Source organism: Lacerta agilis, chromosome 3, assembly GCF_009819535.1.
Source record: "Lacerta agilis isolate rLacAgi1 chromosome 3, rLacAgi1.pri, whole genome shotgun sequence".
NCBI classification, from domain to species: Eukaryota; Metazoa; Chordata; class Lepidosauria; order Squamata; family Lacertidae; genus Lacerta; species Lacerta agilis.
In genome coordinates, this window is record NC_046314.1 from 21,121,852 (window position 1) to 21,149,133 (window position 27,282).

General features: G+C 42.8%; 1 protein-coding gene across 1 annotated transcript in view; it reads left to right on the forward strand.

Moving 5' to 3' along the window:
• Window positions 1-27,282, forward strand: part of CSMD1 (CUB and Sushi multiple domains 1) — a 930,570-nt gene that overhangs the window by 582,160 nt on the left and 321,128 nt on the right. The window contains exon 6 of the mRNA XM_033142996.1: window positions 17,517-17,629. Within this exon, the coding sequence (XP_032998887.1) occupies window positions 17,517-17,629 (113 nt within the window). The remainder of the gene's footprint in view (window positions 1-17,516; window positions 17,630-27,282) is intronic.

Genomic DNA, 27,282 nt, shown 5'->3' on the forward strand with positions numbered 1-27,282 from the left:
TTGTAAAAATTGACACACACATCCTTCCCCAAAGGAAGAACTCCATGCAGAGCCAAGACAAGCCACATGCAGCTTAAGAGCCTGGAGACTAATATAATTCCTCTAAACAATAAACATTTAATTGATCTGTTATGTCCTCAAGCTTAAAGTTCCCCCCGAATTGGCCAATGGAAGCCATACATCAACGAAGCTCTAGACATGTAATGTCCTACTGTACCCAAATGTCAGCTGCAGAGTAGTAATTAACTTTTGAGGAGGAAGTTTTAACTTGTATATTGCAAGTATTGTCTTTATATTGTGTAACTTGGATATTAACTCTATTCTTCAAGTATTGTTCAGTTTCGTGAATATTTAGCATGCCGCTATACCAGAATCAGTTAAGAGTTAGGCTTTTTTGTACATAGCTTCTTTTGGGGTGTCTGAGAGATACAGTCGTACCTTGTTTTGCGGCAGGGATCCATTCCGGGGCCCTGGTCACTAGCCGAAAAGGACGCAGGGCAAAGCTCTGCGTCTGCACATGTGCGTGGAGCGGTTTGCACTTCTGCGCATGCGCGAGCAGCAAAACCAGAAGAAACCCGTTCCAGTACTTCTGGGTTTGCCACGGATGTTTGCCGGAATGGACGCTAGACAAGGCGGACATTCGCGGTGGTATTACTGTACATGTACTATGAGTACAGATATCTTGTTTCTCTGATTTGGAATAGAAGCTTAATGATGAGGCAGAGTCCCAAATGGAAGACATTTTATGGTCCCATCCAGATCAAATGAAAACTGGACTGTGGCATTCAGTTCAAAAGCCAGCAACAGAAGTCTTGTTTAGTGATAGGATGGCCAACTAATTCCATCCGGCTTCAGTCTTGTGAACACTTCGACATGGTCCCATTTTGTCCTGTTTTGTGCAGATTATTTTGAATTTTTCATGGAAAGTCCACATTTAAAATACTGTATTTTTCTGTGTATAAGACAAGGGTTTTTAAAATTAAGAAATAATGTTAAAAATCTGTGGTCGTCTTATACACGGATAGTACAGAGGGGGGACGCGTGATTGGTGTCAGCCACAAGCAGGAGATTTTCCGTGGTGATTGGGCGGGTGATTGGTGTGTGAGACAAGGGCTGCTGGCGATTGGCTGCTGCTGGGGCAAATGGGCGCATGATTTGTGGCTGCTGTTGGTGAACAACTCTGGGCAATCCCCCCCCAAAAAAGTTTCACAACTCTGGGCAGTCTCCCCCCATTTCCTTAATTTGTAGTCTCAAAAAATAGGGGTCATCTTATACATGGGGGGCATGTTACACACAGAAAAATATGGTATATACATTTTGTATTCCCTTGTAAAATACACATTTAAAAATATAAAATACACAGTCTTCTATGCTTTCATCCATAATACAATGCATGTTATGTGCATATTTAATATAAACTACATATTTTTGTGCTACCTTTATGCATTGCAAAATTTAGAGAAGTGTGTAATCCAGCTGGGAGTTGTGTTCTGATCCACAGTAAATCTTGAGTGTCAGCTTGGGTTGGTCTGTTGCAAAAAAGCAAAGCAAACAAATCTCTCTCCCCCCCCCATTTTTACTCTTGCTTTTGCTCTTCTTTTTAGCAGTAACCTTCACATCCAGACTTTTAGATAATTGAGTACCATTCATTCTTCATATAATAACAAAAATCCTTCTTCCTCTAATTGTTATACAAGATGTTGTCCTGTCCACTTCTCAGCTTTGTATACATTCCTGCTCAGTCTTATTGGGTGATAATGACAGTTGCCAGCATATTAGCCTTGAACATCATGACTTCAATATATCAAGTGGTTTCATGCCTGCTTAATACTGTGGAATTTTTCATAAATATATTAAGCAAAAGGGGTGAGGAAGTGTTGCAGTAATATAACTGAGAATTTTTATTTTAGTGAAATGGAAATTTGACATAATGGTAAAATCTGTCCTGACTTAAAACTCGGGGCCTAGTTCACCTGGTAGAGCTCCACACTTGCAACCTAGATTCTTCCATTGGACACTGCCTCATGCTGTAGCAGTCCATTGGCTTATTTAGCTCAGTATTATCTACACTGGTTTGCAGTGGCTTTCCAAGGTTTCAGGCATGGGGCTCCTACCTGGAGATGCCATGGTGTTCAGCAGCGTAGCTAGCCGCTTGGGTACCGGGTGCAGCTTGCGCATCCTGCAGCCAGGGGCGGGGCGCGCTGCATAGAAACTCTCCACCGCCGCCTCCTCAGCTGTAGGGCAGCTGAGGGAGAGGCGGAGGGCAGACGCAAGTCCCACACTGCTGTTTCAGGCAGCACAGAATCTGCAGGAGCCCAAGCCACCACTTCACTCCCAGGAGAGACGCAAGGCTCGGGCATGCTGCAGGCCCCGCAGTAAGTGCCGGCCCCCGTGGTGTGGCGCCCAGTGCCAGCCAAGTTTCTTTACATTTGTTGACGGAACTAAAAAGTTTTGTGAGCCCAAATTGTTATTTAAACTCATATTTTTTGTCATTTTGTCACCCCCCCCAGTGATGACACCAGGGGCAGCCCGCACCCCCTTCCTCTGCCACTGATGGTGTTAACATAGGACCCTTTCCATACAAAGCATGTACAGTGGTATCTCGACTTAAGAATTTAATCCGTTCCGAATACACATTCGTAGGTCGAAAAATTCGTAAGTTGAAAAAAGCGATTTCCCCATAGGAATGCGTTGGAAATGAAAAATTCGGAAAAATTCGTAAGTCGAGTAAACCCTATCTAAAACCGCCAATGGATGTCCTTCGGATGTCGGAAAATTTGTAGGCGTGCGGGCACTTTTTTCATTCGTAAGTCGAAAAATTCGTATGTCGAGTAATTCGTAAGTCGAGGTACCACTGTACTCTTAACAGTGAGATATGGCAGTCCCATTAACAGCAATACCCCAAAGAAAAATTGACCCATATGTTTACAAAACTTCATCAGATATAGCCAGTACTATGCAGGCACAGGCACCTATCAGGCATGTGATAATGGGGCCCCAGAATGCTATCAGTTCGCTTAAGTTCCATTTGATGCCATACAGATATAAAATTCCTTTGTTTATATGTTCAGTAAGATCATCACAATTTCCAATCATGTCCATATAAGTAAGGGGAAAGGGAGTGCTTTTTCATTATTGTCAAATGGTATATATGTATTTATGGAAAATTCCAGTTAAAGAAGTTGGCAAATTATAAGGAATTTTAATAAATCAGTTGTTTGAGTGGCAAATCTGGCTAGGTTGGCAGATTTTAATAAGATAACTACAGATTTATCCCTTTGACAGTCTAATGAGAGCTTCAAAGACAGACTCTTCACTTCCTCTGAAAGAGGCAATGACATAGATTTAATAAGGAACACAATTTTACTCCTTGAAGTTTCTGCCTAATGTATACATGTTTGAATAATTCATATACATGTATCTATTTGCAGGTTTAAGTTTAATTTATTACTTAAGTCCTTCACTGGTTGATGGAAATATACTAATTATTAACTTCAGAAGAAACCTCTGATTTTAAATCTTAGCATAGGGTTTGTGCATAAATGTGGTCTGGTCCTTTTAGAAGTCATGGCAATGACCAGAGGCAGATGTCACATATTCCAGTCCCAATGGAGAAAGTCCAGCATGCTAGGAGATGAAAGGGGCAGAAGTTTTTAAAACCCTACCACCACACCAGGACATCAGAAAAAATAAAATTGCAAAAACTCACTACAACCCATCACATAATATTTGACATGCAACTTGGTTCTACATATTTGACATGCAACTTGGTTCTACATTTGACATGCAACTTGGTTCTACATATAGCAACACATCTTCCCCAGTGTTCCAAGAGCAGTTCTCCCTGCCCCCTAGATACAAAACCCATAGAACAGTTAATATCAAACGTGTCTGTGAATTTCAGCACAGCCTTCTCAAGCCATCAATATTGCTAAACCACTGTAAATGGACTGTCAATTCAAACAATGGGGGAGGGGATAAAAGTCAGTGTTTAAGTACTCCCTTATTGTTATTTAAAATGAAACTAAATTTCCAGCTACAGACCAAGCATATTGGAAAAAAGATATCTTAGGTGAAAGTTCTTCCTGGTGTACCAGTTTTATATGTGAAGGGAGTAAAAAATTAAATTAAATTAAAAATGGAGAAGTATTAAACCCCTCCAATCTATGAACAGACAGATCATATATTTCCTTAAAAATAGGGATATTTATTGCTGACTCATGGAGAGAATGCTACCAACAGTCCTGGAACAACAGATACTGACCATTCTATCTTCTTTACTGTTTCTAAAACTCCTTTGAGTTCTTAATATCCAACGTGTGTTCTAGTGAGACACAACTATACAGGAAACGCATGAGCAAAACCCAATAGGCACATGCACCAAGCAGTTTGCTTCTTCAGTGTGGCCTACATCTTTCTTTCTTTTTAATTTATATATTTGTATGTGCTTGCTCTTCAGTCAAGGGCTTTCAGAGCAACATACATCAAAAACGAAGCTGGAATAAAATCAGATAACATTAAAATGACACAGCAGAGCAGGAAAAAAAAAGTGTTAAAAATTCATTTCAAACAGATATATCTCAAAGGTCTGCACTTGATACCACAAAGAAAAGAGAGACAACACCAGCTGAGCCTTTCTGGAGAGTGATACTGTTCCAGTCAAGTACGTGGAGGAGCAACTGGGAGCATCACCCCAGATGGGAATAAGCAAGGGAGCGGAAGTGGGAAAAGGATGAGACTAAACTGAGGAGTTGCTTCCTTATCCAGGGATAAGAGATGTCCTGGCAGCCAGTGTCTCAGTCTTTTCCAGGGAGGAGGACGTAGCTCAGTGGCTTTGCGTGCAGAAGGTTTAAGGTGAAATCCCCAGCATCTCCATATAGGGACGGGAATGTCCCTTGTCCCAAAGCCCGGTGAGCTCATGCCAGTCAGTGTAGACAATACTGAGCTAGGTGGATCAATGGTCTGACTCAGTATAAGGCAGATTGCTGGGAAATGGAGTAGTGAAACTCCCAGGCCAGCAGCAGTCCCTCGTCACCTGGACCTTTCTTCCACAAAGTTGATGGTTCCTCCAGAGATTTAGAGGGAACCTGCTGCTGCCCTGGGCTGTTTTGGAAGGAAGAGGAGAGTGTAAATCTAACTAACTGACTAACTTACTTTCTTGTGCTTCTTTCCTTTCCTTTAGTTAATTCAGCCTAGTTTATGTTAATGTAATATGTGTTACATAGACTTGCGAGAAGTAAGGTCTTGGGTTTATGCTGTACAGTGTAGTTACTTTGTTTTGATTTTTTTTTTTTGTATTTTCCACCTTGTCCAGTCCTTTCACAGGTGGAATATAAATTGCATAAATAAAACCTATGAGTCTATGAAATACTGCATAATACTCTCCTGCGCTATTTGTATGTATTTTCTTCTGACCTGTGTTATTTCTGTCTGCCCTTTACAGATAGATTTCATATTGGGCATATCATTAACGGAAAGTAGAGGAAAACATCTGCAGAGTAATTCCCTGGTCCTGGGAAAGCAGCCATAAAAGGGATCAGGGCGCATATAAAGTTAGGACAGTTTGAACATATTGTTATGTGTGGCCAGAAATGCCTTTGGGCCCACTAAACATAATTTTCTAATATACTGTAAACACAGAACAACAAAGCATAATGTATAAGAAGTGGGGGTGGGGTGGAGACATCATAGATGCAGTCATTGTGGCCAATGTGGACACAAAATGGAGGACATTATGACAATAGGGTTCCATCTTCCAAGCACAGCACTGTTAAGGGGTTTCCTCTGAAAATCCTGCTTTATCTTAGGCTTTGTCATGCAAACAGTCCATGTAGATGATTTATTACATTATTGTATCGTGTCTGGGTTTATGTATTTGTGAATTAGTTTCAGTATTCCTACAAGTCCCAGAGAAGGTCATGACTTCATTATATCAACCACAGTGCCAAGTACAGAGTAAGCAAAAGTACCCTAGGTTAAAAAAGAAGAAAGAAGGAAGGAAATTTGTACATTTTTATACCAGCAGGAGATGAAGAGAAACAGAGACACCGAGAGGTACATTAGCTTCCACAGCACAGAGTCAAGTCAGATCAGTGTTTTGGCTTGCAGGGTGAATGGTTGATGGACCGAGCCATATTCGACAAAGAGGGAGATGTGTTAATCTTATTTACTCCTTCAAGGACATGCTTTTAATTGAAAGGAAGTAAGCCATCGTTGCAAGGCACACTTGTGATTCGAGGACCCTACTCCCGCATGTCAGAAATAAAACACAATGACACATGATTTTAAGTTAATGGAGGAAAAAAGGCCACAACTTTATTGGTTACAGCGTGTGAGTGGTATTGGCTTAGGCATTGGGTTGAACAGACTATAATTGACTCCCCCCGCAGAGCGTGGAGTCATTCAAGGGTTAACCGCTCATGAGGTGGAGCTTGTTGATGCAAGATACAACTGGAAGCTCCACCCCCTGAAGTCACCGGAGGTCGTGCCATGGCCCCTAGCCACCAACAGGGCATTGGACAGGATCCACGACCGCCGGATTCCTTTACGGAATACCCAAACTTTAGGAGGGTTAGGCGATGGCCCGAACCTATGCCCTCCGATACCACACTAAACCCAATGCCTAACCGCCAATCTAACATAGTTGTGACAATTTGCTACGAGGTAGGCGAAAAAACCAATGAGGCTGTGCCAATTTGCCACTTGGCCAAAATTCCTACCAGGACCCTTGTACAAACAAGGCGACCAACCGCAGTCCATAGCAATGTCCTATCCAAGGAACAACCTAAGGGAGGGTGGGCGGGTGATCCGGCGGTGAAGCGACGCAGAATGGCGGAGAGGGGCCGCCGCGGCTGCCCAGGTGCAGCAAATCCCCGCCCCCAAGTCAGCCCTATTGGCTGACTGCTAGGGGCGCGGCGCGGCGGCGGGGCTAGGTAGGGCTGGGGCGAAACGCCCCGCCTCAATGCTGGAGCCGGCTCCCGCACACAACCCCTCCCCTCGCTAAGGAGGAGAGGCTTTGTGATTCGAGGACCCTACTCCCGCATGTCAGAAATAAAACACAATGACACATGATTTTAAGTTAATGGAGGAAAAAAGGCCACAACTTTATTGGTTACAGCGTGTGAGTGGTATTGGCTTAGGCATTGGGTTGAACAGACTATAATTGACTCCCCCCGCAGAGCGTGGAGTCATTCAAGGGTTAACCGCTCATGAGGTGGAGCTTGTTGATGCAAGATACAACTGGAAGCTCCACCCCCTGAAGTCACCGGAGGTCGTGCCATGGCCCCTAGCCACCAACAGGGCATTGGACAGGATCCACGACCGCCGGATTCCTTTACGGAATACCCAAACTTTAGGAGGGTTAGGCGATGGCCCGAACCTATGCCCTCCGATACCACACTAAACCCAATGCCTAACCGCCACCCGAGCCAAAGGGGCTCGCCGCCAAATACCCTCACAGCTGCAACCAATCCTGAAGACCTTTGGTAATATCAGACAACCAGATGTCATTTCCCATATCAGAGAGGTGGACGCCATCCTTCCGGAAAAGAGCAACATCGCCATACTTGATGTTGGCATGCTCAATCACACGGCCATTTTGAAAACGCAACTTGCGGGCAATAACACGATTCAACAGCTTTCTGGACTTATCCACTGCTACAGGAGAACGGCTTCCCCACCAGACTCTTCTCTTCAGAAGTGAGGACCAGCACACAGTAGTATCGGGGAAAGAAAGCGCTAATTCATCCAAGTCCTTTTTAATGTGTAAGGTTAAGTCCAAACTCTTCCTAGTTGCCAAGTCGTTTTCACCTAGTTGAATTATCATGATGTCTGGGGGGCCAACGGAATCTGATGCATTCTTGACCAAAGGCATTAACTCTTCCCAACGCATGCCGCGCCTAGATAACCAGGAGACCTGCACGTTGTTAGGCAGGCCCAAATTAGTACCAATGCCAGAAGCTATTGCGCGAATTCTGGCCCAATGGACAATGCTGTGCCCGCAAATCCACACCTGCTTCTTGTGTAACCCTGGCAAATAAAGAAAAGGAAAAGGTGAGGGTAAATGACAGGAAATTAGCAGTTTTTCCTTATATAACCCTTGTACGCGTTCGACTTCCAACGTCCCATCTCCTTGATTCTGTCAGCCGGGAGGCCCATATGTGCGGCCATTGTAGCTGCCCCAATTCTGAAAGAATGTGCAGCATAACCCTCGGCTGAGAAACCACTAGCATCTATTGCCATCCGCAGAACTCGGGTGAATTGATGTCTCAACAGCCTAGATCCATCAGCGTGAATTAGCAATGGACCTGTGCCGGGCGGCCTGAGCTGAAGATAACGTCTCGTGTCCTTCACAGGGCATGGGCCAGGCTGTCTAGAGGCCGTTAGTCTCACCAGTGCACCTTTACCCTGCTGATCTGTCTTAGACTGACGGATCTGTACACACAAGTCTGACTGAGTCAGTTGGATGTCTTCTAAGTGAATGCCACGGGCCGAACCGTCTTGGAGGACCTCTGCCACTACCTCACCTACTCTCAACGCCCCGAAAAAAGCAATGGCATATGCAGCCGAAAACAGCCTGGCTTCAAATTTAGACCAACAGATGGACCTGAGGTTCCTCCGCACCAAGCAAAGAAGCTCAAATGTTATTGGCTTCCTCGGTGTGCTATTTGAAGGTTGCAACCGACCCCAACCCTCTATTGCTCTGCCGACAATGAAATCTGAGCAAGGGTCTACTGAAAATATGGATCTGCTGAAAAAGGTTATGGCAGCTGTGTGGATTCTCAACGTCTTAGCTGCCCTGCCCAGACCGTGCAAGTGCGACAGATATTGCAAAACTTCATCAGTTGATGGGGGGATACTGAAGGCAATATTTCTGGCCTCAGACCTAAATACCAAAAAATCAGACCACACTTTCTTATATGACCGCAGCGTTGATGGGGCTACAGAAGCTAATACTCCCTTGATCACATCGCGCTTCCAAGGTTCCAAAGGTGTTCCGGGAAGGGTTCTGGAAGCTGCTGAGCCCACGGCGCTAGAGACCGGAAGCGCTCCATCTGAAACCGAGATAGAGCATCAGCTATGTCATTGTTGACGCCCCGGATGAATTTAGCCGAAAAGGAAATGTTATGCTCCAGGCAAACCAGCACGAACGAACGCAGTAGACCAGACACCCTCTCTGAACGCGATGAACGCTTGGCAAGAACCTTCACAACTGATTGATTGTCTGTCCAGAAGCAAACTCTGCGATCCTTAAACTCTTCCAGCCAGAGATGAACCGCTACCACTATGGGAAAAAATTCCAAGAAAGTGAGGTCACGAGTAATGGGCCCATTCAGCCAACCCTCAGGCCATCTTTGCGCGCACCATCGACCTTTTAGGAACAAGCCGAAACCTAAAGACCCCGCAGCGTCAGAATGAACCTGAAAATCAGAATGTAAAGTTAAAGAATCCTGCCAAAGGGACACACCATTATAATTCTGTAGAAAACCCAGCCACATCTCCAAGTCAGCCTTGACCTCTTTAGGAAGACGTACTCTATGGTGTGCACGCTTCAGGCCTGCTGATAGCCTCGCCAAACGGGCGCAAAATGGTCGCCCTGGTGCCACTACCCTGCATGCAAAGTTGAAATGACCAAGCAAGGACTGTATCTGCCTCAATGTGAGCTTCTTGAGTGGTAGCGTTTGAATTATGATGTCTCTAAGGGCGTCTACTTTTTCCTGCGGCAAACGTGACGACTGAGCGATGGTGTCCAGCTCGATGCCCAAAAATGTGAGGCGTGTGACCGGACCTTCTGTTTTTTCCGCTGCCAGTGGTACTCCCAATTCCTGCGACAAGGATGAGAAAGCTTCTAGAAGAGATGCGCATTCCATACTGTTAGGTTTTCCCGTTAAAAGAAAATCATCCAAATAATGAGTGACACCTGAAAGACCTGTCCTGAAACGCAGGGCCCAATCCAAGAATGTGCTAAAGGTTTCAAATGCTGCGCAAGAAACTGAGCAACCCATTGGCATAGCTTTGTCAATATAAATTTGGCCCTCAAACTTAAAACCCAATAGATGGAAATCCTCTGGATGTACCGGTAGTAAACGAAAGGCAGACTCGATATCACATTTTGCCATAAGGGCACCCTGCCCGCGACTACGAATGAGTTTTACTGCTTGATCGAAAGACGTATATTTTACCGAGCGCAGTTCCGGAGGTATGGCGTCATTTACTGAACCACCTTTGGGGTATGACAAATTATGAATGAGTCTGAATTCCCCCGGGGTCTTTTTTGGGACAATGCCTAAAGGTGATATCTGAAGATTAGGCAAGGGGGGGGCCCGAAAGGGGCCTGCCACCCTGCCGGCTGCCAATTCCTTTTGAATCTTCTTTTTTGCCACCTCTGGCCTCTCAAGAACAGACTTTTGGTTTGGAGATTCCTTAAAGACAAGGGAACCTGACACCGGTATCCTGAAACCCTGTGAAAAGCCCTCCCAAAGATAAGATGCTGCAACTTTGTCTGGATAAGCCAAAAGTAAACTATGTAAGGAGGGCAACTTGATGGGGGAGAAGGCTAACCCTAAAGATAAATTACCTGCGGTTCCCTGCTGCTGCGGAGGCACCCCTGGAGCCATTTTGGTGGTACCCCCGGCCCCCCCGAAAGGGCTGCTTCCCCTTGAAGCATGTGGACGCTGGGTGAGCACCTGCACATTTTTCACACTCATGAGGATACTTACACACTTGTCTCTGGCAAGTCCCTCTGTTAAACTCCCAGCAATATTTGCGCCTAGGTTCCTTCTTTTGCTCCACCCTTCCAGCACGAACTGCTTCCTGGGGTCTCTTCTCTACGTATGGACCAACGACCACGTTCCAGATGCCGTTCTCAATCTGATCCCACCGCGCATGCGGTATCCTGGAAGCCTTTCTACGAAATTTTTCGTCATACGCAATGGCGGCTGCTTCACCCGAAAGGGAATAGGCTGTCCTGATGTTAGATAAATATGCTACCAAGTGAACAGCCCGTTTCGGATAAGCAGCAACTATGGTACCCATGTACGCCTGAAAGCCATCTAACCAATTTTCAAATGTTCTCGGAACCTTGGGGTACTTACTCCTTCTTTTTCCATAAGACATCCGCTTTTCACCTCTGCCCATTTCTTCAGCTGGAGGGACTAACTGAAACATGTCAACAAACTCACCGTTCAATACTTTAGCCCTGATCTTTGGGGACAAGTGCTCCCCTGGGACCACATCCGCGGTTGTATGAGTGGAGACAGTCGTATCCTTCACCAAAGCACCATCACGCCATTCCTGCGTACCACCAAACTTTTTCCGGTGAGCGCTGGCCCTACGGGACCACGCCCAGTCCGGGAGACCTGAAATTTCTTCTCCCTTCCCCCAATAAGAGCCCAAGGAAGCATCGCTATCGTAATCAGAGGACGTACCTGACTCGTCCTCAGTGTCCTGATGACTAGATTTGCTTCTTTTGCACACGTGCTTTTTCTTCGCACGTCTTTTCCCAGAAGGCTTCTCACTGCCATGTTGCTTGACTTTCTCCCGCTGCTGGTCAGCTTCCCCTTCCGATGAGGTATCAGACTGAGATGCACCCGATCGCCCCTGCCGTGAGGAAGATGATGAGGGGTGAGATACCGACGCATTACTACCCCCGGCTGAGGCATCACACTCTGAGGTGTGTGCTGCGTCTGCTATTGCCTGGGATACTTGGGCCCTGGCTCTTGTTTGCGGGCCCACGGAGACATCCTGCCGGGTATCCGATCCACTGAGCTGGGTGTCGGAAAAAAGCGCCGTTGATGTACCCGGGACCGCCTCCTCCTGTGTATCTGGAATACAAGTAGTATTAGCGGAAGAGCTTTGATTTTGCCGTGCTAGGCGCTCCTCAAAACTCGACATCCATGATTTAACTACTGTAAACAATTGTGCTACAGTTTTGGGGTCATCATTGCGCTCACGTGCTCCCTTCGCCGATCCACGACCACTTGAATTCGCACGTTTTTTGCCGGCCGGACCATCACCTGACGACTGCTTCCTTTTAGACATAATAAACGTCAAACCAGAAGTTACCACCAACAAAACAAGATTTATTTATTTATCACTTATTACGTATTTATATCACCAATTGGCAGTAATTTGCTGACGCCCAGTAGCGTTTCTTCTGTTCTGCTGTTGTTTATTTATGTATTATTAATTATTTATCAATTACTAATTTATCTGTTGCTATCTTCCTTAATTTATTTCTTATTATTATTATTGGTTTGTTTGTTTGTTTGTTTTTTCCTATCAATATATATCTATGTGAGTGTGCGTGTGTGCGAGTGTGAGTGCAATTATATATTTAATTTATATAATTTATTATTTATTTACTTTATTTTTTGTTCTATTCTACTTGTATGCTTATGTATCTATGCTATGATTCAGTTAACCGATTATAAATTAATCTGCTATATGGACCGGATGTCAGCACAAATGAATATATCTCAAAACAGGGGCAAAAACAACGTGCCCTACTCACAGCACTGAGGAGGCTCACAGAGCACTAGAAATCACCTGAAACCTCCCACAACCTTGACCAGAGCTGGCGCAATCACTCAATAGGGGGAGAAGAAATATCTACTTTATATTTATTTATTTATCTATTTATTTATTTAAAGAGGAAAAAATTTTTTTTTTTTATTTTTATTTTATTTATTTTTTAAAATTTTATTTATTTATTTATTATTATTATTATTTATTATTACTTTATTATTCTATTTATTTTATTTCCTTATAACTATAACCTTCAGTATTAATCTTATCTTATTTTAGCACCGCAAAAAGCACCTCAGAGAAAATCAATAGCCACAGCACCTCAGGAACCAAAGCTATGCGCTTGCCCAAAAGGGGAAAATATTCCTCAAGCCAAAGCTGTGCGCTTGACAAAAGGACAATTCGTCAAGGCAAAGTCCCAGTAGGGGGAGGTGGGCTCCTGTGGGCTCCTGTGTAATAAGCCCTTAAAACTTTCTTTTTATTTATTTATGCCTTATTTATTTATTACTCCTTTCTGTACTCAGGAAAAGAGATGACTACCTTTTCAGGCCACCAGTGACGCCACACTCAAAATGGCCGCTGCCAGGAGTCTCTAAAGACACACTTAAAATGGCCGCTGTAAGCAGTACACAAAGGGACACTCAAAATGGCCGCCGCTATGAGCCACACGTGGCCACACTAAGTATGGCCGCCAGAACTTATTCTTAGACCCAATCAGAATGGCAACACACCACAGTAGCAAGATCACACAGGTGAGAGCGGGCACAAAACACAGGGAAATAAAGCAACCTTGGCAATCTAAACAGATAATTGTACCCTAACGGCCACAATAACAGTAATCACGAGCTACGACGTTGAAAAGGACTAATACCCCTCCAATTAACCCTCACAGTAGGAATAGCACAGGAAAGAAGGGTCGTGAAGAAACTAAAAACCAAGGCACAGCAGCGCTTGCAATTAACAGCAGGAAATAATGGTTGTGGAACTACGCTAAACAAACAAACAAAACAAAACAATTTTTTTTTTTTTTTTTAAACTTTGTCCAATGCAGGGCTCAAACTCACAACCCTGAGATTGAGAGTCCCACACCCTACCAACTGAGCTATCCCAGCTGTAGGAAAGAAGGGAGGAGGAATACAATAGTAAGGAGGATACAATTGCAGAACAGAGAGCGGGGAGGGGGGCAAAACAAGAGCCGAGGCACACAAGAAACACAGCTAAACAGAGGATACAATTGTAGCACAGAGAGAGGGAGGCAAAACGAAAGCCCAAGTCACACCAGAAACACTGCAGTTTGAAATCAGTAGCTACAAATCCCCCCCCCCAATGCTAAGCTCCGTTAGCAAAACAAACAAAGAAGCAAACACAGAAGCTCCGCTGCAGGAAGGCTCAACCTAAGCTGGGAGCCACTCTTACAGGGAGAGCAGAGAAAGGACCTTATTAGCCCCGAGGATCCGATCACAGTGAAAAGCTGCTGTAAGTTGAAACTGTTGCCGTGCACGCCTGTAAAAAATAAAGGTAAAAGACGAAACCTGAAGGAGAAAGCAAATACTCCCTGAAATGAACCGCCACGTGGTTCAAACAATGCCCAGCACAGTCTTGATCCGAAGTCTTGATCCGGCGGTGAAGCGACGCAGAATGGCGGAGAGGGGCCGCCGCGGCTGCCCAGGTGCAGCAAATCCCCGCCCCCAAGTCAGCCCTATTGGCTGACTGCTAGGGGCGCGGCGCGGCGGCGGGGCTAGGTAGGGCTGGGGCGAAACGCCCCGCCTCAATGCTGGAGCCGGCTCCCGCACACAACCCCTCCCCTCGCTAAGGAGGAGAGGCTTTTTAGCATTAGCTTGTAGTCAAAATCAAGGCTCAGTAGGGACAAGTGTGACAAAAAAGATGCTAGGTTGGCTGCTTGCTCATGAGTAAGTAGCCTTACCGGTAATCAGCTGCAGCTGATAAGGGGCTGCAAACCTCCAGGCTCTACCTGATGGCTTAGATGGGTTACAGGAAGCTAAAGAAGGCAGAGGCTGTATTTTAAAGGAAGATAAAAACTGGTGTGAGGTGGTGGGTGGGGTGGTTGGCTAATTTTCCCCAACCCCTGATGAGTTGGCTTCTTGGTCAGATAGGAAGACAAAAAAGGGAGGGCAGTCTGCTCTTGAAGGAAGTAATGAAAAGCTTTCTTAAGCTTGTGTGTGTGTGTGGTGACCTTTCATACCTTTTAGCTTTGGTGGTGGTTTAATATTTTATTTCCGTTTTTCTGTAGTCAGAGACAATTTGCTACAGGTTTGCCAACTCACTTAATACACCTGAACCCCCAAACACCTCAACATTGGCCCCAGCACATCTCTCTCTCTCCTGGTTCAGATGGAATGGAGAGATAGATATGGGTGTCATCAGCATACTGATGGCACATTGCTCCTAATCCCCAGATGACTCCCCCCCCATCCTAAAGTTATTAAATTGGACAAGAGACAAGACAGAACCCTGTGGAACCCCACAACACAATTGCCACTGTGCCAAACAATGGTATCAAATCTGGAGACAGGAGTGGACCCATTGCCACATATTACCCCCAACTGACAGAGTCTCTCCAGAAGGGCATACCATTGTCCACAATATCAAAAGCCACCAAGAGATCATAGACAACCATCAAGGTTGCATTCCACTTCTCATGCTAAATATCATAGACCAGGAGTCAGCTTTGCCTGCTGAGCAGCAGCCTGAAGGGGGTGAAGGCAGGGTGACTCCACCTGAAACTAATCAGCCTTCACAAAGGAGAAGGCACTGATGAGTACCAGCTGGCTCAGTCTTTCTTAAGCAGCAGTCAGATGTGAGAAAAAATGCCTGTAGTTCCTGGCCCTGCATTGCTGCTTCCTGCTCTCCATCTGGATCCTTACCTCTGTGACCATCTGGACTTCCTGACCTCTGGACTAGACCCTTGGCTCTGTAATCACCTGGACCCCCTTATCTCTGGACTGTCTTGACTTTGTATGTGGATTCTGCTCTCAAAGGGACTCTGACGGGGCTACGACAATAAAGGCCAACATTCAGGAGGACAGAAGCAGCCAGAAACCAGATTGAAAAAGATTTAGATGTTCAGCTTCATCTCGGTGCACCTGCAGCTGCCCGGCTACCACCGTATAGAAAACTGCAACTGAGTGGTAGTTATCTAATACCTTTGGGTCCAGGGATAGCCTCTTCAGGAATCTGCTGCTTCCATTGAAGTGGTCAGCTCCACCCCTCTTGCAAAGAACTGTTAGTCATTTCCTGCAACCACTCTGTCAAGCCTTCCTTGACTAGATCACACAAGCCAAGATGGGCAAGAACCAGCGAGATCACTGCAAGCGTCTTATCCACATTCTCAGGTTTGCAACTCAAAACTGATCCCACAAGATGTGGGTAGATGGTGCTCTGGGGATCTTGCCATGATTTGCTTTAACTGTGACATCAAGTACTGTACAGGGAATGTGAGCTATTTTCCCCTCAAGGTGAGCAGAAAAATTGGTGCCAGCAGGTGCAACAATGTTCTTATTAACAGGTTGGACTTAATCACCCTGTTTAGAACAATTTTCTAAGCTGTAGAATTTATGCCCCCCCCCCAATTTCTCTATGTAATTGTGGAATATGATTCAGCCATCTCACCCTTTACAAAAGACCACAGCTGTGACCATATAATATTTGATGGTAACATTGTATGTTGGATAATGAAGCTTATTTTGATGAAGGTGGCTTATTATATGGAGACAGCTGCTCTGGATCCAACCCAAAGTTTTTAATTTAAATTTTGTTTTTTCCAGCTGTATAGGTTTAGCTCCCCACCCCCATCATTAGACACACCCACTTCACCAATCACCTTTATTCTGTGTGTGTACCAGGGGCAAAGGACTGCTACAGTTGTTAAAAATCATAGAATTATAAAATTGTAGAGTTGGAAGGCACCAGAAGAGTCACCTAGTCAAACCCTCTGCAAATGCAGGAATCGTTTGCCCAACGTGGGGCTGAAACCCACAACCCTGAGATCAAGGGTCTCATGCTCTACCGACTGAGGTGTGATTACTGCTTCATTATAATGAAGAGAGATGATGCTTCAGGAAGTGAGCGTGCTGGTGCAAGGACTATCTGTACACACATAACACACTCTGTGGATATAGGGAATTGAGCTACAAAGACTATTGTGTTGGACACTCAATAACAAGCAGGAGTGTGTTCATCTTGGAAAAGAAGTCACTCACTCAGTATCCCTTAATTTTCAAGTTTGACCAGTTTTCCTAGGCATTCTCCATATGAATGTTTGACCCATAAAGATAACTGTTACATAACACAGTGTGCTTATTGATGGGGGTGAGGGTGGTTGAATGACTTACGTACAGTCAGCTTGATGTAATCATTCTGATTGCTTTATTACTACAGTAAAAACTCTTTGAAAATTATATGTAACCAATTTTAAATTGTAACACCATGTCTCAGATGAAAACCTGTTGTTTCGAGAGGTACAGTGGTACCTCGGGTTACGCACTCCCCGTATTGCGGACATTCGAGTTGCAAACGCCCGCAACACGGAAGTGTTTCCAGAGCGCATGCGACCCCCTGGATGTGCAGAAGCGTTCTGCGCACTTCGCGCATGTGCAGAAGCGCTCAAATCACGCTTCCAGGTTTTTTTGTTTGTTTTCGTATTACGTACCGCGACCTGGAAAAGATCGCATACATAACCCGGGGTACCACTGTATTGGAAAGCTCAAATTGGCCGTACATCAACTCTACTTCTGTATGGCATGAAATGTATATGTGGCTTCTGTGTAAAACATTTCATGAGAAAGAAAAAAGCTAAGCAATGTCAGCATAGTCCATTATGACAGAGATTAAGGATAATATGTTCAGACTACTGTATTTAATTGTATATCTTTATTAATTTTGCACATGCATTATCTTCACATGCACACAGTAATGAGCCTAATGAGTTTTTGCTTTACTTTTCAATGCCACATTATTATTTTTCTCCCTAGGTTGACAGGCATGAATCTTCCATCTCCTGTTATCAGCAGCAAAAACTGGTTACGGCTCCATTTCACTTCTGACAGTAATCACAGGCGGAAAGGATTTAATGCCCAGTTTCAAGGTAAGAATTACGTAGGGAACTGTCAGTAGAAATCTATTCCATCCCCCCCCCCAAAAAAAAAAATCTAAAAGAAGTCATGGTAGTGAAAATGTTTTATTTAGACACTGTACATTTGGGGAATAAACAGCCAAGAGCCAAGTCCTTGCCAGCTTGGAATCACAGTCATTGCCACTCAAAAATATTGGTCTCAGTTGAAATCTGTTTAATAGCCCCATGATTGCTGCTGTATTTCTTTTGAAGTTAGTTACCATGGCATATACGGTTTTATGTCCCTTCTGGACTGCTGCCTTGCCAACACACCCTTTTGTTTTAGACCAGACATTTTATTATTATTATTTAAGATGTCTACTATGTGGGTTTCTTTAAACCCATTTTAAATTCCCCTCCCCATTACGCCTTTAATTGCCTTGGATTCTTTGACGTTGTTTAAACAGCAACTTCAAATGCTGACTGCTATAATAATGGTGTTGCAAACACTGGGCAGTGCCCAGTTAAATTTTTATTAGGATGCAAGGATTTCTGCTTCCACAATGGAGCTCCTTCCATGTGGCCCTGCGTCCTCCCCAAATCTTCTCCAAAGGGTTCTGAGAACCCCCAAAGCAGATTCATGGGGCACACAGGGAGAGCTGAGGGATGGGGAGTTCCATTGCCCAGCCAATGGTCCTTCTATTAGCAGAAGCACTTTGTTGAATACCACCTACTGAACTAGTGGTGCTCTCCATGGTAGAAGGTGTTCTCCAGGGCTTGGCAGACTGTCTTTTCCTACTTATGACTAGGAGCCCTAGAATTCCCAGTTGGAAAATGATGGTACATGTGAGGGCTTTCTTGACAAAAGTCACACTCGCGCGTGCACACACATAACTGTCAATTTCTCAGCTGACATTTAGACTTAACAGTACAAGTTCCCAGCAGAAAAGGATGCTCTGCTAGAGCGTGGGGAGCACCCGATTTTTCTGCTAAGTTTGGATTGAATAATTGCAATAAACATGAGCCTCTGTTGCAAGGGCTTTGATCATTTAAGGGGTGAGCAGTTGGATGCTTGTGCATCAATTTGCTATAGCATGAACTTGAGCACATAGATTAAGGCTATTGGAGAAGATGCATGGCCTTTTGTGCAGCATTCACACTACAGGAGGAATGATCATGCCATGTCACGTTCTGATAAATGAAGCTTTTCAAATTTTGTAACTTAAAAACTTGGGGGGGGGGAGTTGGGTGCTTCTCTTTATGGTATACATTTTAATTTATTCAGTATTATGGTGACTTAAACAGAATCTAAATTCTTAAATAAATCTGTCTCCACTCAAACACAAAATAAAGGATAATCTTTGATTTAACAGAAGTAATTTATTCCAGAGGGGCTATTTTAAAATGGAAGAATGACACAGAATGATGAATTCATTTCCATTCATCTAAGGGGATGCCTATATGAATCTCAATTGCAACATGGCACAGAATCCTAGAGCAACAGTACAAATACTGTCTTCCTCATAAGATAACCTGCATTTACATGAGTGGTCTGTTGCTGATCCAAAATAACCACGGCCAATTGGACTTAATTCAAGTGATTTGGGTAAGAATGTTTAAAAAAGAGGATCCAGTTCATATTTAAAGGCAAACTGATGTAATGCACACTTTGCAAAATAATCCAAGAACAGAAAAAGGCAACCACCGAAAGTTGCACTTCTCAAATTTTTTTCAATGCAACTTTCCATCCAAGTCTTGTGTACAAAAATTATTAAAGTAACACTAAGGAGTTCCCTTGGTCAATGCTAGCATATGTGCTGCTGGATGGAACAACATCTTCTCTCTTCCCCTCCCCTCTCCTCATGCACTGTTCTGGGTGTTTTCCCAACTGCAAAGAGCCAATGGGGGGGACAGATGATGAAAGAAAGCCTCATTGTGCTATCAGGACTCATTGCTCTGGCTCCCAATCATTTTAACTATTTAGTTGAATTCAGCCCACCCACTTGGGAGTGCTATATTCATACTTAATTTCAATACTAGCCCAAGTAGCATAAGGCTCTGTTGCTCCGAATCTGACAAGGACCAACTAGAGAATTGGGCTTGGCAGTGAAGAGTAGGATACAAATAATAGTTTTATGAGAGAGCTCCCTTAATGATTTCCTGCATTGATGGCAATCAGTTATATACTTTTTTTGGTTATATTAGTATAGTAGATCTTCATGATGCAACACTCAGAAATCTGACTCGTTTCCCAACTCTCATAAAAAGCACACTATTCAGACTGCTGGATGTTTCTTTGTGGGCATCTTTATTAGATTTCTGTTTTATGAGAAAAGTAGAGCTTTAGTGTTGTCACTTTTTCTATATGCCCACAAGGATATTTATCAAAAAGCAATTTTTCTAAAATGGAATGTTTATTGATTTTGTTCCTACCTGATAAATCATTGCTTAAAATAAACTTTTGTGATTAAAGTGGAAAGAAAATGAAGGCAAGTCACTTGTTTATACACCTGGAGTTAGTAATTAGTTATACTTACAAATTCGCACATACAGTTTCATTTAACATCAGCTGCAGTCCTAAGCATATTTACTTGCCAGAAAGCAACACTACAAGCAATGGGGATTTGTTGTTGTTGTTGTTGTTGTTCAGTCGTTCAGTCGTGTCCGACTCTTCGTGACCCCATGGACCAGAGCATGCCAGGCACGCCTATCCTTCACTGCCTCTCGCAGTTTGGCCAAACTCATGTTAGTAGCTTCGAGAACACTGTCCAACCATCTCATCCTCTGTCGTCCCCTTCTCGTGCCCTCCGTCTTTCCCAACATCAGGGTCTTTTCTAGGGAGTCTTCTCTTCTCATGAGGTGGCCAAAGTACTGTAGCCTCAACTAGGGGATTTGCCTTCCATTAAATAAAACTGTTAAACTGAAGAAGAGTAACATTTTTATTCACAAAAGTCATTCATTTTCCATTCCTTTTAATGGGCGTGATTGTCACTAAGAAACCGAAATCTGTGTGGAAAACATTTGTGTGAAGTTGCTGTTTCTGGCCACACCTCTGATATTTTCACCTAAAAAGAAGGATCTTGTTTACATGGTTAAAACTGACCTTACCCCATGGGTACCACCTCACATAAACACCTGTCCATGTTTTTAATAAGAAAAAGTTGAGCCTTTGTCAGAAATGGAGGTAGGGTAATTACTACTACTACTACTACTACTACTACCAGTATTAATGGAACATCAGACATAACAACTGATGTTTATGTTAGGCTTGTATAGAGATACTATCCCACTTTTCCAAGTCATCCCTCCTCTCACAGGATGTGACATAATTTACAGCTTGTTGCTCAGCTGTTATGTTCATACTGTTCTCTCTTTATATTATTACCTCTTCTTGACTGAATCCATCAGCTATGAATTTTCAGTGATGTTTCAAAATGGAGAGACCCACCTGTCAGATTGGCTTGCAAATATGCTTAGCCATTTTGTTAAAAATTGGGAAATGGCATGGTAATTTCCAAACTAATTTTCAATTCAGACTTCTCATTTGCCTCCCCACAGTCTCTTGATAACTTATTATTTAAAATTTTGATAACCCACCCTTCATAACTAAAAATACCAGGGTGGATACTGGGGACACACACACACACAAAATCCCCGACTAAATAATAAATTAAACAACAATAAATACTAAAATGCGCCATCAAATAAAGCAGCTACAAACATCATAGCAATCTACTCACAAAACTGAATCTTCCTGTGTGGATTAATTAGTCTTGATCTAGTACCAAAATGATGAACTCTGTTGATATGGAGGCATTAGGTTGGCAGTGGAATTGGATGTCACCACAGAGATGGCTCTTAAATCTCCCCATTTAATAAAGTGAAGTCACTCAATTACCTGAAATAGAACGAGGTATAATTCATTCAGTGTGGATTTTTGAACAGCTCTCCTCTCCTTAGAGAAGGGCTCTTAAAAGCCATCCCTACTAGGAATCATTATACTAGCTTTTCTTTACAGTGACCATTTTCAGATGTTTTCCACAGAAGCAGTACATATTAGCATGAAGACTCAAATATCAGGAGAAATGAGAAAATGGCTCAAATTTAACAAATGTCCTGATTCATGATTTGTGCATATTCAAGTACTTGTTTATAGTTTTCATTGTCACAACAACACTAAAAAAGTAAATGTTGACTGTCTCATATAAACCTTGTGTATATCAAAATTTACCAAATTGCTGGTATTCATGGTGACATATCCACCAGATGCACAAAAGATAAGTTCAGATACTAATAAATCCAGCAAGATTGGGTCAGCTCATGTTCAGAACTGCAACTCTTGTAATGTGTTTTAAAAACAGAACAAAACAATAAATGACCTGAAGTTGAAGTGTTCCCTACCATGCAATCTCCTTTTTGTCTGGCTGGTAATTCATCTATTTGTTGAGCTAAATATAATCACTTTTATGGGAAAAGAAGCATATCATAACAAATTACAAAGCTAATGGTCTTAAGCAAACAATCTGATCAAAAAAGGGCTGTGCAGGATTAATTCTGTTTCACATGTTTGAAAGATTGATTAAAAGAGATTAAAACACCATTGTGGCTGTGCTGTTGTAGGCTATCTTTACAAGTGAAAGATTTAATCTAGAGAATTCAGCTTTTACTCAATATTGCTTCCCACATTGCTGAGGCCCTCAAGCTAATTGGAAGCGAAATGATACCTATTGTTGGTTGCTGCTGAGACTCAAGTTTCAGCTTTAGTTTGAAACTGGCTAGTCAAGATAAAACTGCTTCATTTGAGGTCATTTTCAATTTTATACCTTCCCCCACAAAACACACACACACACACAATCAGCTACCATTGTGATTTTCTGTTTTATTGGGAAGCAGTGATTGTATTTGTACCTTCATAAACGGGAAAGGCGTGAAGAGGAGAGAAGAGAACATGAGTTGAGTAGAGAGATGGAGAATAGAAAAATTCAAGAATGAGGCTTCTGCAATATGGTTGAAAGAAAGATGTACAACAATATTATCTCAACAGGATCCAAATGTAGTCAATTCTAGAGGGGGAAGGACTAAATGCCATTGGTTTCAGCGAGTCTCTTTGACGTAGACTAAGCATTGTATTCAACACAGGCTAAGTAAATCCTTGTGTAAGCAGGCCAACTTCCAGTTATGCAACAGGACTCCTCCCCCACCTGTCCTCCCCCCACCCCCTATTTTTTATGGATTTTCTTTCACCCTCTGGAGCAGTGGGGAAGGTGTAGGGTGCATGGGGGAAGAGAGAGGAGAAAGTCCCATTTCAAAAGTTGAAGTCATTCTGCTTGTGCAAGGATTCAGTTGAAGCACGTCCTCTGTCTGGATCTGACCCAGAGGCATCAATAGAAAAATTTAGTTGTATCTATTCCAGTGATCTCAGAGCTCTACCACATAGCCAAGCAGTACACTATCCCAACAGCGTCTGAAAAGGAGGACTGCCTGGCACCTTCATGCCAGGCAAAAGCATTCCTCTTCTTCCAGGCCTTGGGCTAATTCAACCAATCTATGGCCTTTAAAACTATGTTTTTCTGTGTTTTTATATTGTAAACTGTCCTGTGATCCTTGAATGAAGGGTGGTATAGAAATGGAAAATTCTAGGGCTAGTACACCATTTTATTTATTTGTTTTTACATCAGCAACCCAACCTCTAGTACAACATTATCTTTGTTTCCACTGATATATCACTGAAATACCACTGAGAGTCTGCAAGAGCTTCATACTTCCAAATCAGAATCTTAACTTATTCTGAATGCAGCATCCTGCGTGTCTCTACCTGACTTTTGAACGGTTATTTGTGCAGAATTGGTTTGGCTCATTTGTTTATGTGCTTCAGGGGACTTTTGTGTGTGTGTGTATTGAAAAATCAGGCTGTATTAAAACAAGACCACCAGGGAATGAAAATTCTACAACGAAGCATTTTACAATACAGATAGGATTTACATGCTTCCTAAAAGCAGGTGGGAAAGGAGGAGCAGCAGTAGATTTCATCAGGGAAGTTGTTCCATTGCTGCTTTTCAAGAAAGTCACAGTGCAGGTCTTGATATCTGCCACTGATGTTTTCACTTTGCACAGCAAGGGCAATTGAAGCACATGCTGGCTTGCTGAACATAACCTGTGTGAAAAGTTCATATAGGTCAGATAGCTTGTTTGAAGCAGAACCTGGAAAGCAAATGCCTCTTGACTTTCCTCCAAATTTCTAGTGCCTCCGGGGTTCCTTTTTGGTAAATAAAAAAATAAATGTTGGTGTCCCCTGCACTACTTCAAGGTTCAAGAATTTATTTTCAATTTGTCTTGTGTTACTATGATTATAGTACAACTTTCTTCCAACCATTCCCACAAGTTTAAAAGTAAAGCCAAGGAGTTGTGTAAATTAAGAGAGGCTAAGTTTATAATGCATGCCAGTGATTCCTACCACACGCTGTTTAAAGTTTAATTTTGATGCATTGTGGCCACATAACAGAGAATGGGTCAGAGAGACGTAACATGTTTTGATCATTATGCTCCAGAAGTTATCTGCCTCCTCTGTTTGACTACTTTGAATAATTCAGACTTCAGCAAATAGATAATCCTGAAGTCAAACACTGAATATAATTGAAGCTGTAGGAATAAATCTTCAGAGGAGAAAAATTGCACAGGGGGAAAAAAAGAAACAAACTATGGTAAAATGCATTTTTTTGCAAAAACCTGGAAAACCCAAATATCTGTTTTGTGGTAGTTTTGTAGTCAATCAAGTGGTGCCATTCTGTTCAGTGGGCAATGCTAGCAAAAGAAGATGGGAGTGTTTTGGGGTGTTGTTGTTGTTGTCGTCGTCGTTTTGCTGATTTGCCATTCATCTTATGTAAACGTGCTGCAGAGTGGAAGGTAGCTTGGGGTCTCGAATGTGAAAGTGAAAAAGAAGACCAAAGACTCTTCTGTGAATGGACTCTTTCCCACTTGCAGAAGGACACCATTAGATGCAACCCTCCCCTCTTAATTGCAATTCTTATGTAAACACCCAGCCCAGTCCAGAGCTAAGAATGTGTTCTAATATACTCATGGAGTTCCTACATGTGTACTTAGTCCTCGTTCATTTCAGCCAACCCATTCACATAAGAAGGACTGGGTGTAAGCTTAATCAGATCATCTTCCCTCACCATTTGACTTGGGAATGTCTGTACATCCTGTTACCCAAAATACACAGACAGAAGCTCTTACTTGGAAGTAAGAAAAAGATCATTATTCAGGAAAGTAATTATACAGGCATGTAGCAGTCTCCTGGCTCATGAGGCACAATTCAGGAGTTCAGGAGCAGGGCAGAACTGGAAGGAAGTGATGAAGATGTTCCAACAAGCCCCTCCTGCCAAGCTTTAAAAGGCAAGGCATTGTGCACTCACTTCTGAGACTCTCCTGCCTTTTGGAAATATTGGAATGGCAAGTGCACCCTCCCTTGGTGCAGGTTGGTCTAGTCCAATCCAATTTGCAAAATCGGCACCTCGTTCTAGATGGCAAGACAGCTCCTGTTCAGTTGCTGCCGCCGCCTCCAGTTCAACCTCCCCCTTACCTAATAACCCCCCCCCCGTCTCCACTGACACTTCCTGTTTTTTAGGAATGTTAGAGGGGAATGCTGGCATCCCTATTCCCCATTCCAAAGTGACTGAAGTCAGGAGAGATCCCTCCTCTGTTTCTTCAATCTCCATCAGAGCTTGCTAACCCAGGCCTGATCCCAACAGTGATGTGGGGCTCATGGCAAACTTTTCATAAAATGCACACTAAATATTTGTTGGATTTACCCTTGATGTTCTGTAGTGAAAGAAATCAGTTGAACATGCACTTAAGATTTCGAAGATGGTTTTTCTTTAAAGTACAGTAGGTTTGAAGCTCTGTCAAATCCTTGCAATAGATTAGTAATAAAATGAAATAATTAGTGAAATATATAGCTGCTAATTACAAAAAATTATGTAATCAGATTACTCACCCACTGAAACAGCAGCACAATTAATTAATTAATTGCACAATTAACATCTGCTCTATTTATGTCTTAGTTAATTTGTTCATACTTCTCTTCCATAGTTTTTTTTCTATTTCAGATGCCTATTTTTAATATAAAGTTGTAGGCTTACTTGCTGAATATAATTATCTTAATTTATTGTGCATATTTTTCATCCGAGGCTTATAATAATACTTTCAAGTTCAACCAGTTTCTGTTGATATCTTAGATCAGGCTTGCTGAAACTTGGCCCTCCAGATGTTTTTAGACTACAATTCCCACCATCCCTGACCACTGGTCCTGCTAGCTAGGGATCATGGGAGTTGTAGTCCCAAAACAGCGGGAGGGCCGAGTTTGAGGAAGCCTGTCTTATATGCTTTGAATATATTTTTCAGCGCAAAGTTCTCAAAAAATGGATCATGTATTCTTTATCTAATTCAGATAAGACATTTTATACCAGGTTAAATAATATAATCAATGGGGGTGATGCAGCTCCTTTAGCATAAATAGTATCTGGACTGCAAGTGTTTATTTATTGTCAGATAAAAGTAATCAGAAATCAATCTAAATACATTTAAACAGGGTGGAGAAAACTCTTACCTGCTTTTCTCTTTGTTCTCACACTGTAATGTGATCTTTAACATGATTTGGGCACTGCTGTAGAAGTGTACATTCCCTCCCTCCCCTTTCCAATGGTTGGCATATAATCACATTTAATACATTTTACGTGCACAATTGTTTTTTGGGCTGGTTCCAGAAAGCCAATCATGCAAAACTGTAATAGTTTTAAATGAACCAGGAGAATGAAAGCTTTCAACTAACACAACTGGAAATAAGTGCAGTGAAAAAAAAGAACATATGGAATATGCATTCCTGCAGGTGTTTTAAGTTATTATAGACTTGTATTTTATCTCTGTTATATTTGTTGAGCTTGCTGTGCACCACTTAGGAGACTGCTGTAATTAAGCAGTATATAAACTGTCAAAATAAATTATATGGAATAATATTTCCACTTATAGTGCTTTTGCAAGCAAATGTTGCCCTAACCCAGGGATCTCCAACATTTTTAAATCTTGATCTCCAAAAGCAACCCTTTCACAACTAAACAACCCCCCAAAGGTCAATTTGTGTGTGTGTGTGTGTGTGTGTGTGTGTGTGTGTGTGTGTGTAATAAATGTGGGTAGGGAATGCTTTTTGGTTCTGGGGCCTGTGTGCCACAAAGCAGCAACTCTTTTGGAATCATTGGAGACATAGAACCAGGTATACACAAGTGGTGATTTCTGTTCTTGTGCAATACATGAGATCAAATGCTGTATTGACCTTCTTCCCTTCGGCACAATGCTGAGGTAAATTGTCACACAGCAAGAAGTGCATGAGTCCCCAATACTACTCGGGAGATAATGATGAACACACATAATTAAAAAATTAATAGAGTATCTCACATTGCAATAGACAAACCAGACAAAACCAGACGATTGTTGTGGAGAGAAATTTGTTGAAGGCTTGTAATTTCTCACCCTCTCAGTCTCTCACAGACAGAACAACATAAAAAGGCAATAATGCTTTTATGTCTCCTATGAAATTCAATAATGAGAACATTAATACCAGTTGAGACACTTCAAACACGTTGACAGAAACTGCCAGCATGATTAAAAAAACAAAAACAAAACCCCAGACT